Raw genomic sequence first — 15,497 nt, forward strand, 5'->3', positions numbered from 1 at the left:
AAATATTGGTGGCACTCTAGTGCTAGCCCTGAAGTAACACGCTGTCTGTTCAAGGCTAATAGTGCTTGTCTGCTATCAGTGCAGATTGTTATGTTTTTGCCAGAAATTTTTCTCTTGGTTATTTCTTTTGTGGCGATTGAGATACCAGCCAATTCTGTTTGGACCACGCTGGTATTTCTTCCCATTCCCCACTTAATCCTTAGGTTTAGTTATCTGGAGTACACTCCACATCCTGAGCCTTCTTTGGTTTTTGAGCCATCTGTATAAATCCGTATTGCATTTGTAGCATCTGACTCTGTGTTCTGCTTAATTTGTATTTTGTAGGGTTTATTAAACACAAACCTGGGTTCAATTGCATCACTTGTTGCCTGCAGCAGAGGTTGCGCAGTAAGCGCTTCTCGCCATAGGCCCAGCCTCAACTGACCCATTCCTACTTCGAAGTTTACACCAGTCGTGCGCAATCGTACCATGGCCATTAACGCAACCTCCTTAACGGAGGTTGCGTTAATGGCCAGATCCAGAGGGGTCAGACCCGTGATTAATTCCATTGCCGCGGTTGGTGTTGTTCTCATGGCTCCTGTGATGTTTAAACAAGCCAGTTGCTGTATTTGATATAATTTTTGGATGGCCGTTGCTTGTAGAACTTTCGGTCTCCATGCAATGGCTCCATACGTTAACATAGGTCTCATTATTGCAGTGTAAATCCAGGTGACCACACGAGGTGAAAGACCCCATGCGCGTCCCACTGTCCTTCGACATTGCTCATAAGCCACGTATGCTCTTTTTGCTCTACTCTGTAGATGAGAGTTCCATGTTAGCTTCTTGTCGAGGATAATACCAAGGTATTTCACCTCTTCAGAGAAGTTTAGTTTGCTTTTGAAGATTTCGGGAGGTTTTGAGCCCGTTTAATTTTACCATTGGTTTTGAATATCCAAAATCGCTCATTTTGGCCAGTAGTCCGTCATGCCAAACTCTGTCGAACGCCTTGGAGACGTCTAAGAAGATAGCTCCGGTATTGTGTCCTTTTCTGCCGAGGTTGAAGCCCTCGGTCGCGAAGTCTACTACCCTCAGGACTTGTAGCTCTGACGAGTGTTCCGATTCAAAACCGAATTGCTCATCCGGGAGAAATCCTAGTTCTCTGGTTTGATTATCGAGTCGCTTCAAGATGACACGCTCCGCCACTTTGTTTATGGAAGGAAGTGAGCTAATTGGCCTGTGATTGTCTGGGAACAGGTGGTTCTTCTTGGGCTTCGGGATGTGGATAACCGTTGCCTCTTTGAACGGGTTCGGGAAGTGCTGCAGTCTGAGTATAGCGTTTATGATGTTGGTTATGGCTGCTACACCCTTGCGCGGTAGTACTTCCAGTGCCCAGTTTGTTATGTTGTCCGAACCTGGTACTTTCCGAGTGGATGGACGTCTTAGTATGTCTTTCACTTCCTCGGGAGATGTCGGGGCCAGGGGTTGCGCGTAGTCCATTCGTTGTCTTAACCTTCGTACCGTTCTTTTCACCTGTCTCTCTATTTTGTCTACCTCGTCCGTGAACGGGACGTCATTCTCTCTGCACTGCCTTTCGAAGTTGTCCGCGAATGCCTCCGCCTTCTCATGGTCAGTGTAGACGATTCCTTACTCGCCGTGTATTGGTGGGCATGGCTGTCGAGGTCTGTTCCTGAGTATTTCCTGCATTCTCCATGCAGACAGGTCTTCAGTGTTTAGTTCTTGCAGACGGGTGGTCCATTGCCTTTCGCGGATAGCTTTCAATTGTTTTTTCAGTATCATGTTGGCTCTCTGCATGCACCTTTTGCCCATAGGTGCACGTGTCCTTCCGTACTGTCTTTTCAGGCGTCTTCTTATTCGTATCAGTTCCATATTTTCTGGTGGAAGGTGCTCTTGAAAGTTACAGCGCAGCACCGGGACTTCTCTTGCGCTCCTTTCCATCGTTTGGGTGAACACCTGTTGCAGCTGTTGTGTGGCGTTCTCCAGGTCCGTTTTTGTTCCGATGCGTGGTATCTCACCCATCGCACCGTGTATAGCTCGTATTTGACTGGCTATGTATGTATGTGTTTATTCATTATTAAGGGGTCAGTAGTTTACAAAGTATTTGGATGTTTGTTGGGACCATGCTATAGGTTTATACCTCTTCAGGGTTAATTGACTTGCTACATGTTCACTCGTATTTATACTCTTAAAAGTTGGTGGGGGTGTTGATGAGAATAGCAGCGAGGTCGAGTAGTGGGGGCGTTATCCAAGTGAATACTCACTCTTGATTGGTTCTAATTCTGTTGGGCGTTCTCAATGATCCGTACTGTTACTAGGCTGTTCTTAATGGTCCACTTTGTTGATAGGTATGCTATTGGTGGGTTGTGTAGCAGGTGGAATGTTCAGTTCAAATGTTCTATGCCGGCCTACTAACCCTAGTGTTGTTCTCTTGTGAAGTGACTCTGGTCTATGTTCTGTGAATACTGTTTCATAAAATGTGATATTATTATTATTATTATGTAATGATATTATGAAAACTCCAGTACCTAATTCCACAAATTTCACCATGTCTAACGAACTGAAAGACTCATCTCACTAAATCAACGACAGGAGACATCTTATAAAGGGTTGATTTTGCTTCGTCGTACTTTGTAAGTTGTGACCCGACAACTACGAGTGGCACAAAAATGATAATCATGCTTGTCTGAATAGAGTCAATCTAATCTTGATCTAATTAAATTACAGGGCGCCTTTCATGCAATTTCTATGTTGACTACAGGAATAACGAATACCCAGCTTTGTTGACGGCAGTGAATCATTATTTGATTAAAAGTTCCGCTTTACATAGTTGGTTGTCCACAAGGTCGTGCCATAATTATATATCAATCGACTTGTTTGTCATATAATATTAATGATGACTTCTTTATTTTATACTTGAGTAGGCTAGATGCATAGATAGTCGATCATTAAATGAATTTGAATGTAGGTGAGAACAATAAACTGAGTTATTTATCGTATTTAGATTGTTTTTATTCAGTATCCTTCACTGCTACCATATAAAAGCATAACCAGCTGAAGCGTTTTCAGAAAAAGTAATATGCATTATAGAATATATGCTTGTTGGAAATGGACAAATAAAATAGTGTCCTCTACTGATCATGAAGCAGAAGCTGTTTGTCATCAGACATAGGAAGTTCCTGATGGATGAGATCCAACTAGAAAGAAATCTGTGAAAACAGAATACCTAAGTAATTTTTCATGATTTCCAATATTCTCAATATAATGATGGAAAAACTGAAAGATTTACTTTGAGCGTACTGCGTGTGCAAGTGTGGTAGTCAATGTCAAAAGATTCTGAAGTAATATATTTTCAAAAACATAAATTTTTGACCTTGCGCCTTCACCAAAAAATTTACCCCCAAAAAAGTAACAGTTGTTTCGGTGTTGCAATATTTAGGTACATTTGTTCCGATTGTGAAAATGTTTTCTTAATTTATATATGATACAGGGGTGTTTCTATGAAAAGTGTGTCACAATGATATACATACACAATTCAATCTCGGAAACAGTGAGATCTACAAGGTTGGTTAAATCGGACAGAAATTTTCCATTTTGTGAAACTAGAATAATCTCTTTCCAGATCAAGAATATCAGTAATTATTTTAGAAATGTCCACCAAAAACTAGAATTATCGAATTTCGTTTTTCGTCTCCACCGCCTCCATTTCAAATAATATAATAATAGAGGAAACTTGTAATAATGTTTCATTCGTTATGATCTGATATAAACCAGTTCGCAATGCGAAGTTTTTTTTAAATACGTACCTCCAGTTTTTTTCATCGATTTTTGTAGCCACTGTAATGATGAATTCAGCAATTTATTACAATACATTTGTTTTCCTAAAAACATCATCAATATTTGTGCAGTATCAATACGGTAGAAGTCGATATCTCCACACATCTTTTGAAACTCTGCAAGTAGAGGTGCATGTGCATTCCACGCCCATGGTCTCATTATGTGGCCACCACGTTTACCTGTTCTGACACTTCTGGACTTTTCATTGTGTGGCTTCAATGAAGATAAGGTATTCGACTGAACTTCTGGCATTATTGACTAACAGAAACAATTAAAAGTGCTTGCAAGGCTATAAAATTCACAAATGCTGGGAAATCACCATTAAAATATTATTATAAGAGTTGACGTGTTTGAGGAACGATGGAGGGCAATTTGATGTTGATTTTTTTCTCTTCGTCACTTTTAGAATATTTCATGTTGTTCCGATTTGTGTAGTTCTGAGATCTAGACTCGAAAAATATCAGTCCCTAGTTTTTGAGATAGCTCTGACCGTGGATTGTATGACCTCACACTAATGATGAGAATAACGTCGGAAAATACATATATCGTAATACCGAGTTGAATTTGTTATTACGCACAGTAACTACAAATATCAATAAAAAAATGGGGGCCCGTATAAAAAAGTTAGTATGAAAATTAATGGACGAAACGTCGCATTGCAAATTGGTTTATATCAGATTATAACAACTATGAAACAGTATTGAAAGTTTTTTTCACATGCTTCATATTAGCTTCACCTGTATGCATGTATGTTTGTTAGTAACTCTCCTTCTCATTCCATATAGGAATCTGTATTTGACAGAATTATAGATATTGCTTGATCTATTCGCGGCAGATGGCGCTCTACGTAACCTCTTTGATAAATGGACATTTTTTTAAACAATGTACGGCTGATTGATCCCAAAGTTTAGATAAAATAAATATACGAATTGAAAAAATTAGAAATAAAAATAGTTTAAAGAACTAAAAAACACGCTTTCAAAAAATATCGAAATCAAAATTTGAAAACATTTTTTTAAATAAGCTTAAAACAATAACGAACGATAAATACTATTATTATTGTGAAAAAAGTGTGGACGCTTTGTGTCATATTTTTTGTATATCAAGCGCCCGTCGCTTTTTTCACAATCATACTATTTTTTTTTGTTGGTTATTGTTTTAAGCTTATTTTAAAAAAATCGATATGGAGACAAAATTCGACAATTGCAGTTTTTGGCGAATATTTCAAAAATAACCACTGATATTCACCATCTGAAAAAAGATAATTTCAGTTTCTCGAAGTGGTAAACTTTTGTCTAATATACAGGGTGTAACATAAGTACGGTAAAATATTCGAGTGACATATTCTTGAGACAATTGTAAGAAAAATAGTTTACATTAACTTGTGCCCGGAAATGCTCCAGAAATACAGGGTGGTGTAATTAATTTTTTGCTCGTTTTAAAACAATGAATTCAGCAAAAAATAAGTCATCTGCTCAGGTTTTTTTGGCGTGGGAAATAATAATTTCGTATTAATTTCCATGTACGCTGTCATTATTCATTTCAAATCCACCTAACTTTTTTTACAGTGAACTTTTGGTACTGTTCATAAAAAAAAAACAATTCTTACACTTACTTCAAATAAAAAATGGACACTTCCTCAACAACGCAGGAGGTGATCGTTTTCGAAATATTCATAATTTTCTATATCGATGCATATTACTTAGTATCAAGGGCGCTGAGTTGAATTACTGAGAACATTACAAAAAATAAGTATGTGGTGGATTTTGTCAAAATAAATAACTTTTTTTATTAAATGTTTGATTAAAATAATAAAAATTGCAAATTGCAATTTGTATCTCAAAAATAAGGATTTTTTGATGAACATTTTGAAGTGAAAAGTTGTTTATTCCGGCGAGATCCACCACATACTCAGTTTTTGTAATGTTCTCAGCAACTTCACTTAGCGCCCTAGGAGTTATTACATTGATATGAAAAATTGTGAAATATCTCGAAAACAATCACCTCTAGCGTTGTTGATTTCTACTTGGAAAAGATGTGGGAATTTGTTTTTTTTAATGAAAAGTACCAAAAGTTTACTGGCAAAAAGTTGAGGCGAATTGAAATAAATAATGACAGCGTACGCAACGCTCTGTAGATGTTACAAGAAAATCAATACAAAATCATGATTTATTACTTCAAAAAAACTCCAGGTACCAAATTTTGTACAAATAGCTTATTTTTTGCAGAAGTTATTTCAAAAAAAACGAACAAACAAATAAATTTCAACACCTTGTGTCTCCGAAACGAAGCATTTCCGGACTTATGTTTGTATAGATTTTTTTTTCTCACAATTGTCTCAGGAATACTTTAACTCAGGAATATTTCAACGTACTTATGTTACACCCTGTATGCACATATTTCTCTGAACAGAATACTACAAAGCATACGGGTGTATTCAACTTCATTTTTGAGGGGACATGTGTGACAGTAAGTTAGTTTTCCGTTATAAATCTCAATTCCAATCTGTCTAGAGAGAAGATGAACGAAAAACTCTTGAATGGAAATATAATATTCATCTGTTTATTCAGAGTGAGTCCCCTCAAAGATGAAATATAATACACCCGTATACTTCGTAGTATTCTGTACAGAGAGACGAACTCTACCAAACTAATCTAAGTTTACAACCAAAAATTATGTATTTTGTTTTACTCTGGTGGATGTACTGACTGAAAGCATGAGAGTAGGTATTCTACCCGCCAGTAAAATGTAGACGCCAAAACAAATCTTGTTTGACAACAGACATTTGCAATAGAATAATACACGTTAATCAAAGATTTTACATCTAAACAAAATGAATCTTGTTTGACAACAGACACTTGCAATAGAATAATACACGTTAATCAAAGATTTTACATCCAAAACTTGACGTAGTTGCAATAGTGCCTAAAAACTGCTATTGAGTTTTACAACCACATGGTTTCAGTAAAATCCACAAGATAAATTGGTGCCACTGTGAACACTCAAAAATTTGGTTGTTTCACTTGGGAGAATTGTAACATAATTGACTAAAACCTGTTTATGATTATTAATTTTTTTTTCCAAAGAATTCAATTTATATTCATTTTTCTGCATCAATGACAAGCTCATCATCATGACACCATGTCGTAAAATTATTGCTGATAAAATTCAGTCTTTCTTCGAGCTTCTCAGGACATCAGAAATCGATGTGTCATCTCCATAAAGTACAATGTGTAAAGTACAAGATGTTTCAATATACTCTGGCAGGTCATTAATGTATAGCAGAAATATTAACGGCTACAAAATATATCCCTGGGGAACTGTAAGTGAAGTGTCAAACATGTCCGAATCAACACCATCCCATCTAACATATACCCTTCTGTACCTTATATATGACAATATCCAGGTCAAAAATATTCCACGAATTCCTAAAGTACATAACTTTTCCGGTGGAATATATCGAAGTTAATAGAATATGTGTGATTGATGACTTGTTTACTTCATGGTAATTCATAATCACTTGAATAAAATGAATAAACACCTTTGTCTAGATACCATTGGTAGATTTTATACTTGAAAATAGGGTCAAACCCGAAAATGGTCGCGGTTTCCCATCTAGCCGAAAGTTCCAAGTCTGCTGGAACTGCAGCATTGTCTGGCAAAAAATTGAAAAGAAAAAAATACCAAAATCTTGGTAACAACTATCTGTTTCAACCAGTAGCGGTTAAAACTTTTCGTGTTTATGACTCGGAGTCTCTGTTATTCGTTCATGAACTCAGGAGGAGAATAGGCCTAGCAACGAAAGATCACCGTTCTACATCTTTTTTGATCCACCTTATTCTTTTTTAGTGCAGTCAATGGACTTAGGTCATTCGTGCCCCCCAAATATGAGTTGCAGTCTTCGTAGTTCTGGTTCTCTTTCAGTGGAAGAGCTTCATGAAGCAACAGCCGAATCGATCCATCTACGGAACCCTTCTTCACTTGGAAGGAGCGATCGCAGCTTGAGAAATGGTTCTTATGGAGATTCTGTGGAACATGTTCTTCCTTACGAATCAGTAGAGAGTTGTCCTGAAAATCTAGAGAATGAAATTGGATTGGATGATTTAGAAAACACTTGCTATATGAAAAGCATTTTACAAGTGTTGTTGAAGAATTTCAAGAACGAAGTTTTAATGATCAACGAGAACAGAAATGTTTTCTACTCATTCACCAAACTCAAACACCTGTTCATGCAGCTGCAGTTTCGTAGAAATGTATTATCTTTCCCTCCAACCGATTTCCTGGAGTCTTTGAAGTCCACTAGATATCTGAAAATGGAATTTATAACTGGTGACGATCGACTGTATTGCCAAACATGGGCCAAACTAACTGGCTGTTATAAAGAAACAAGTATAGCTGAGGCAACAGTCAATCTAATAATAACACTGATGATCTTCAAACAAGACTCAACCTCTGACGGAAGCAAGAAACTCTTTCGAAGGTTCGAAATAGATGAACATTTCAATCTAGCAGACCACTATTATAATATTCATGCAGTCATTGTTCACTGTGGTTCTGGCGTTGAATTTGGTCATTATTACGCCTTGGTCAAAGACGAAACGGACTGGTTTAACTTTGATGATAGTCGTGTCTGGCGATGTATTGAATCTATTGGAGCCTCTGGAGACACCCTACACTTCATTTTATGAGAGAGACGACATTGGCAGATGAAGATTTCCAGATGATGATGTGCTGCAGGTTTTTCCGGGTTTTCCTGCAGCTGAAAAAGCAAATGCGCCACTGGAATCAATGAAGTCGCCTCGGAGCGCCAATTGATTCCTATTTTTTTTATTTTTATCGTTATTCTACATATATTGTAATAAAATCACATAATTGAATTGAAAAATCTACCAGTGGTATTAAGACGAAAGTGTTTTTATTCATTTCATTGAAGTTAACAGAGTCAAGTGTCTCATACTTTCCCTTGTCGACATTGCTGTAAATGCGTTCCTTGAAAGCAGCTGTCGCTTCTTCCGTCTATTCATTCGGACAAAACCCGTACTGAAACTTGCTTATAATATTATTACTCTACAAAATCAAGCAATTTATCATGAATATATTTTTCGATGATTTTGGAATAGTGATGGGTCGATAATTGTTAATCTCCAGTGATTCAAATCTACTGTGAATCACTACCTTCGCACAGGCACTGCTCTTAGATCGCTTCAAGGATTTTCCTGTAGTGCTTGTGTTTTGTTCATTCCAGGTTTTGATTTTTTTTTTCAGGAAACTGGCTGACATTTCGAGGTCCACTAGGGGTGTTGTCATTTTGATGAGTGACCGTTCAAGCTCCATTCGGATTTTGGAAGACGCTAAGCGCCTCAACATGATGGACGGTCATTTCGTTTGGGTTTGGATCGACACAGCCGCCGTTATCAACGTCAAAAATGGTACAGAAGACGATAAAGACACCAAAACCGAAGACCGTTCCAAACGTAGCATAGAAAAAAGTGATATAAGTGATATGCACATAAATTATTTATTAAGAAATGACCACTTACTTTTATTTAATAATAACTATGGCGTTGAAAGTTCTAAATTAAAAGATGGAAGGCCTCAATATCGGAGAGTCAGTAATAGTACTGGGGAACTACCCTTAGGACTTCTTAGTATTAAGCCACTACCAGTGCGAGTGGACAGACATTTAGTGAAAGGTGCGGTTCGTCTGTTAGTTTCTTCGTTGAAACAAGTACTGAGTCGGTCTCCGGAGTGGGTGCTGGGTAATCTGTTGAATGGAAAGCAGAATAGTTGCTGGAAAAACAACGCTAGAGGAAGTGATTTCATCAATGAATTTGCAAAGTGAGTAGTTTTCATGTATCTCTTGTGAAACGAATTTTCCGATGTGATTGAAATGAATATTACTGGAGTTTTTCCAACACCAAACCGTTATTTTAACATCTCGACGCGTGTTTCGATCACCAAGTGATCGTCTTCAAGATTTTGATCTTCCTCTTGAAGATGATCATTTGGCGATCGAAACACGTGTCGAGGTGTTGAAAATAACGATTTGGTGTTGGGAGAAACTCCAGTAATCTTCATTACTACACCAAAGGTTCCAAACAGTTCATCACAAATCAATCAAAAATAAAAATTTGACTTCCTCATCAGAAACAGGCTGAAAACCATCATACATCAACTCCTGTGTCAGATCAAATCAAATCAATATATTCTTTATTGTCAAAAGATTCGTATCTTATTGACAACGTCTTGTAAAAAATTGTGTTGTGACAATTTGTTCCGGGAGTGTACATGCTAGTTTTATTTTCATGAATTAAGCATACTGTTTCCATTAAGTATAAATAAGTGACAGTTAATATTTTTTGGCTGATTAATAAAGGCTTGCAATGATCTCTCGAGTTAGACTTTGTAAGGTATCTCAAAGATCTCTTCTGTAGCACATATATCATATTCTGTAACTGTAAATTACAATGGCCCTAGAAAGCTATTCCGTAGCGAATATGAGATTCGATCAATGCAAAGTAAGCCATCCTAGCTGTAGTGTACCCTAGTTCATTTGATACCACTCTAATAGCATAACATCCACCTGATACTTTTTTACTCAAATGGGATACATTTTCTTCAAAATTTAAATTATTGTCTATGTGTATGCCTAGTAATTCAGTGTGCTGTTTGTTTTCTATGTAGTGGTTATCCAAATCTAAATCGTCTAGTATACATTTGAAAGTAACTAGTTTTGTTTTGTTTAGGTTGAAGCACAATGAGTTCGCGTTACACCAGGCTTGAATTTGTTGAATATCAATTCTTATCATATTTGATAGCTGATTAATTTCTTTATTACTCCATATAATAGTGACATCACCGGCAAATACAGTAAATTGTCCTGCGATTATGATGGTTTTAGGTCATTTAAGTATATTAAAAACAACATTGGTCGTAAAAGAGATCCCTGAGGTACTCCATGTTTTATATCGCTGAGATCAGACTGTCCACTTGATGTTTTCACCACCTGTCGACGTGCTGTCAAATATGAACCAAATCAACGCAATCGAAAGCTTTCGAGAAATCACAAAACACTGCTACAACAGCCTGGCCATCCTTTATGGAGAAAATGGTATCTGTGGCATTTTTCGAACTTGAAAGCCGAACTGAAGGCTAGATGGCACACTGTTCATCGATAAGAGGACATCAGTCTTGTTTTCACAAATCTTCCGAAAATTTTTGAAAGGGTCGATAATAATGAAATGGGCCTGAAATTTGAGGGGTCTTCAGATCCGCCCTTATGTAATGGAATAACCATAGCTATTTTCAGATATGTGGGAAATATACCATACCTGAATGATTCATTAATGCATTCAACCAAAACATGTAATACACTCAGAGATAGATTTTCAAATATTTTTACAGACATTCCATCCATACCCGCCAAATTTTTATTTTTTATTGCATTGACCATGTGTATAAGCTCAGGTACATTCGTATGTGTAAGAATGGAGTTTTCAACAACATTTACATTTTTAAGGTATTCCAAGGGGTCACAGCTAGCTTTTATGTTCTCTTTAAGTTTTTAACCAATAGAGCAATAGAAATCATTGAGTTTTTTTGGAGCTAGGTTAGTTTTGTTGGGATTGGATTTATTTTTACCCATTTTCTGAGTTTGGAGGCCGCGGATTTTTGGAATTTTATCCTGACGTTTCACTGGTACGAGTGGCAAGCTTTTATAGAGGTTCATATATCCTGAGTTCTGAGTTAATATAATATGACTGGATATTACGGCTGCGTAAAGCGTATTCATGTTGATTCAGGTAGTTTGGTATGCTGATACTTGCACCTGGATTTGGTAAATCATCAATAACGTCCGTTGACCTACCGTCATGCTGATTTATATTGCCTCTTGTACTAATCGGCTATGGTATTCTTGTTCGGGGGCAATGACTTCCGTGTTTTCAAACAGTGATTGTGAACAGTGGTTTCCTTCACTGAGTGCGTGTTCTGCCAGAGCTGACTTGTCTGTTCGATCAACTCTGCAGTTTTTTTCATGCTCCTTCAGTCTTGTTTTCATGAATCTTCTGGTGGTTCCAATGTATACCTTCCCATAAGAGCACGATATGCAATAAACCCCTGCTGCTGATAGTGGAACCCTTATGTCTTCAGCCGATCAGATGCTTTGTTGTATCTCCTTGGTGGGTTTGAAAACCGTTTTGATGTGTTTCCCCAAGAGTTTTTAAAGTCTGTGTCCCTAGGGATATGAGTTAGATACGCGCATGCAACCATCCGAGCCTTCTCCACGTTTTGGGCCGTAGAACCCTTCAGTTTCATGGCTTTGTACATCTACCTAACCTTACCTAACTTAACCTAACCTAACCTAATCAAATCCAACCAAACCTAACTAACCTACCCTAATCCAACTTACCTAACCTAATCTAACCTAACCAAACCTAACCTAACTAAACCTAACCTAACTAACATTATATTACCTAATTCGACTTACCTAACCGTATCTAACCTAATCCATCCTAACTTAATCTAACCTAACATAACCTAACCTAACGGTACACTGTATCCATTCGATCTTAAGGGCACTTGAAAGATATTTCATTTCTTCCTCTAGATGCTCTGGTCAACCTATTCTTCGAGTCAGAGCCAGAGTTGATTGTAACACAATCATCACAAATCTAACAACGTGTATTTGTTGGGTTTGTGATAATTGTGTGAATCTATATGGGTGTGTTACTGTTTTCACCAAATTCATTAAGAGCTCTTCCTACAAACTGTTCCGTAAAGTTAGTTTTTTCTAGAACGGCTTTCAATAAAGTTTCCTTCTCTAATAGGTTACGAACTGAATTGCAAACTTATACCTACACTTTCTATCGATATTTTGTGCATGATTTCGGGAAAAGGAAGTTGACTATGCTCCTTTTTTCTGATGTGAATTTCTTTATGCATTTTCTTCGATTCAAATGAATTGTACACGTCAGGGAATAAGTCACCGATTTATTCATTGCACCAACCATGTTTATGTTTTGAAACTAAAATCTCATAAATGAATAAGATTACAATTCAACGAAATTAAATCATAAAGTATATATTCTGCATGAACAACTACAGAAACCCATCACTTCTGAAACTGGTTATCGACAATTCGGTATGCATCTCGCAAAGAACAAATAGAATAATTAATCAGTGACTAACCATTCGGGTTCGTCGTTCGGTTTATCTAAACTTGGTCCCTGGGGCTGATTACTATTCCGAATGGGTTTCGATTTACAAGCTGGGGAATTTCACTCCAGGTCGTGTAATAACGTATCTGATCTGGGTTTATATGCGAAACCACAAAATGGCGTTTCCAGAATAATTAGTCACATTGAAATATTATCGCATTTTTTTATCCAGCAGACGAAGATCATTGTCTTGTTGATTCGAGGTTGGGTTTATAGAGTTTCACGTTTTCCGATATTGTGTTGATTTGCTTGAAGTCTTTTTTAAATTGAGTACAGACCGGCCAACAAAATGTTGGCAACATGTTTGATGGTGAATGTCCAAACCAAACTCAGTATCAAAATAAAAATGGAACTGAACACTGCTGCTGCTGGTGCTAGTGCTGCTTTCATCATTATAGCCACCCATGCCCAAGAACAAAAAGAAAATGGTGGCAGAGATAGTTCTCAACAAATAGGATGAGCTATGACAACAACTTACTGTTAAATTTTTTTTGAACGATGGTAGCTCGTTTCGTTTTTCAGCACAACTTTCATGACTATCCTCATCCCCATTTTTTCCGTATTCTAAATCATCAGAATATATGAGGAGGAATTATAGGTACACCACAAATTACAGGACCATATGATTTTGATGGAAACTTGAATGGTCAAATATTTCTACAATTTTTACGAGATGATCTTCTGAGCCTTTGGAGAATGTGCCGCTGAATATCAGACAACTGGACTGGTAACAATTGGATGGAGCTCCGGCACATTTCGAATTCAGTGTCAGACAGTTTTCAAATATATGATTTCCGATTGGTTGGGGAGGACTACAAAATTGGCCAGCGAGATCACCAGATTTGACTTGCCTTGATTTTTTTCTAGGAGGATACTTGTGGACGAGGTTTACGACACCTCTCCAACGACACTGAAAATTATGAAAGAGAGAATAAGGGGTGCTTTCTGAAGAGTGACGCCTCAAATGTTATTAAATGTTGAGCACTCTCTCATAGAAACAGAGGATCTTTGTATTCAGCAGGATGTTCGTCATTTTGAGCAACTCATTTGAATTGAATACATTTGTGTTTCATATTTCGTTGTTTTTTCAGTTGAACAATAAAAAAAAATGTATAGCGTGTTTACTGAAGTAAGTTTACTGAAGTAAGTCGAATAAATATCGTTTCAGAGGTTCTTGATTCAATAAATGCATTGAAATAGGAACTACTATTTGAAAAAGCCAATATTTGAAAAACTATTTAGGTTAGGTATAGAGAACTTGGGAATGAAATTAAAGATTATTTAATTTTCTATTGATCAATCCAAAATAATACAGGATGTTATCTTTGTCCGAAATTATAAAAATTGACAGTGAATTTGAACATTCTGTATAATATTGAGAAACAGAATCAATCATCCAAAATCTTTTTTATGTTCGGTCAGAATTTGAAGGGATGATTTCTATACATTTCCATGTTATTTAGTTTCCAACTGTACCTAGCATTTTAATAAAAAAATCAATAACTCGAGAACGGTTATAGTTAGGTACGTAGTTACCTCTCATGGAATCATTTTTGGTCGATTCAAGAATGTGACAAAATACAGGTTGTTTCATTGAAAAAACCACTGAACTTATGTAACACTTTTTTGAGCCACCCTGCAGAAAAAATCCTTATGCAGCCTCAATCAACATACCTATAATAAAAAATTTGTGGTTTGGTTTACAGGTATCGTGTCGTATTGGGTGTCCCACTCTGTATGTAGTTGTTTACTTCAGAAGATATTTTGTTTCATCTACTATTATGGCCTTTCGTATTTATACAGACTGCATAGATTTCAGTACAATAATTGCTTTTTCATTCATTTTTTTTCGTTTTCATCCAACTTTCCATTCACCCTTCGTACATGAAAAATCGGAAAGAATCTGTGAAGTCGGAGGATCAAATTAGAATACGGATGTCGTCATATCATTATAAAAAGCAGGGGAAATGTTCTGTGAAACTCATTCCCTAAATTAATGGTCCAGAGCTGCCTCCTCCCGAACGTCGTAATGTTCAATTCGAGCCACTGTCATCCTTCGAAATATCCCCAGTCTAAAATATGACCCGTTGTGGTTTCAACAATGGAATTGTGAAATTATGATTCGGGATCATTTATATTCAACGGCAGATGTCTTTAACGACTGAAGTTGATAGGGAAATTTTCCAGAACCACATAAGAGGTTGAGCCATGAATATCAACTTTTTTCAATGGTGTAAACTTTTATACATTCGGAGTACAAATATTTATTCTTTGTATTATAGACAAAGGTTATTATCATGATATGAAATGTTGGAAGAAATAAGGAAATTCCACGATGAAGGCAGTCTGTTCGATGAAAGGAGAAATTCCAGAGCATATACCACCATTGTGATAATTGAGATTTTTATACTTTTCAAAGAAAATTCAGAAAGTGTGCAATTGTGTGCA

General features: G+C 36.8%; 1 protein-coding gene across 1 annotated transcript in view; it reads left to right on the forward strand.

Moving 5' to 3' along the window:
• Nucleotides 1–15,497, forward strand: part of LOC111516554 (uncharacterized) — a 213,807-nt gene that overhangs the window by 74,830 nt on the left and 123,480 nt on the right. The window contains exon 3 of the mRNA XM_074180442.1: nt 9,097–9,669. Within this exon, the coding sequence (XP_074036543.1) occupies nt 9,097–9,669 (573 nt within the window). The remainder of the gene's footprint in view (nt 1–9,096; nt 9,670–15,497) is intronic.

This window comes from Leptinotarsa decemlineata, unplaced genomic scaffold (assembly GCF_025532065.1).
Source record: "Leptinotarsa decemlineata unplaced genomic scaffold, Ldec_3_MD MMD2_tig00026294_RagTag_RagTag, whole genome shotgun sequence".
Lineage (NCBI taxonomy): Eukaryota > Metazoa > Arthropoda > Insecta > Coleoptera > Chrysomelidae > Leptinotarsa > Leptinotarsa decemlineata.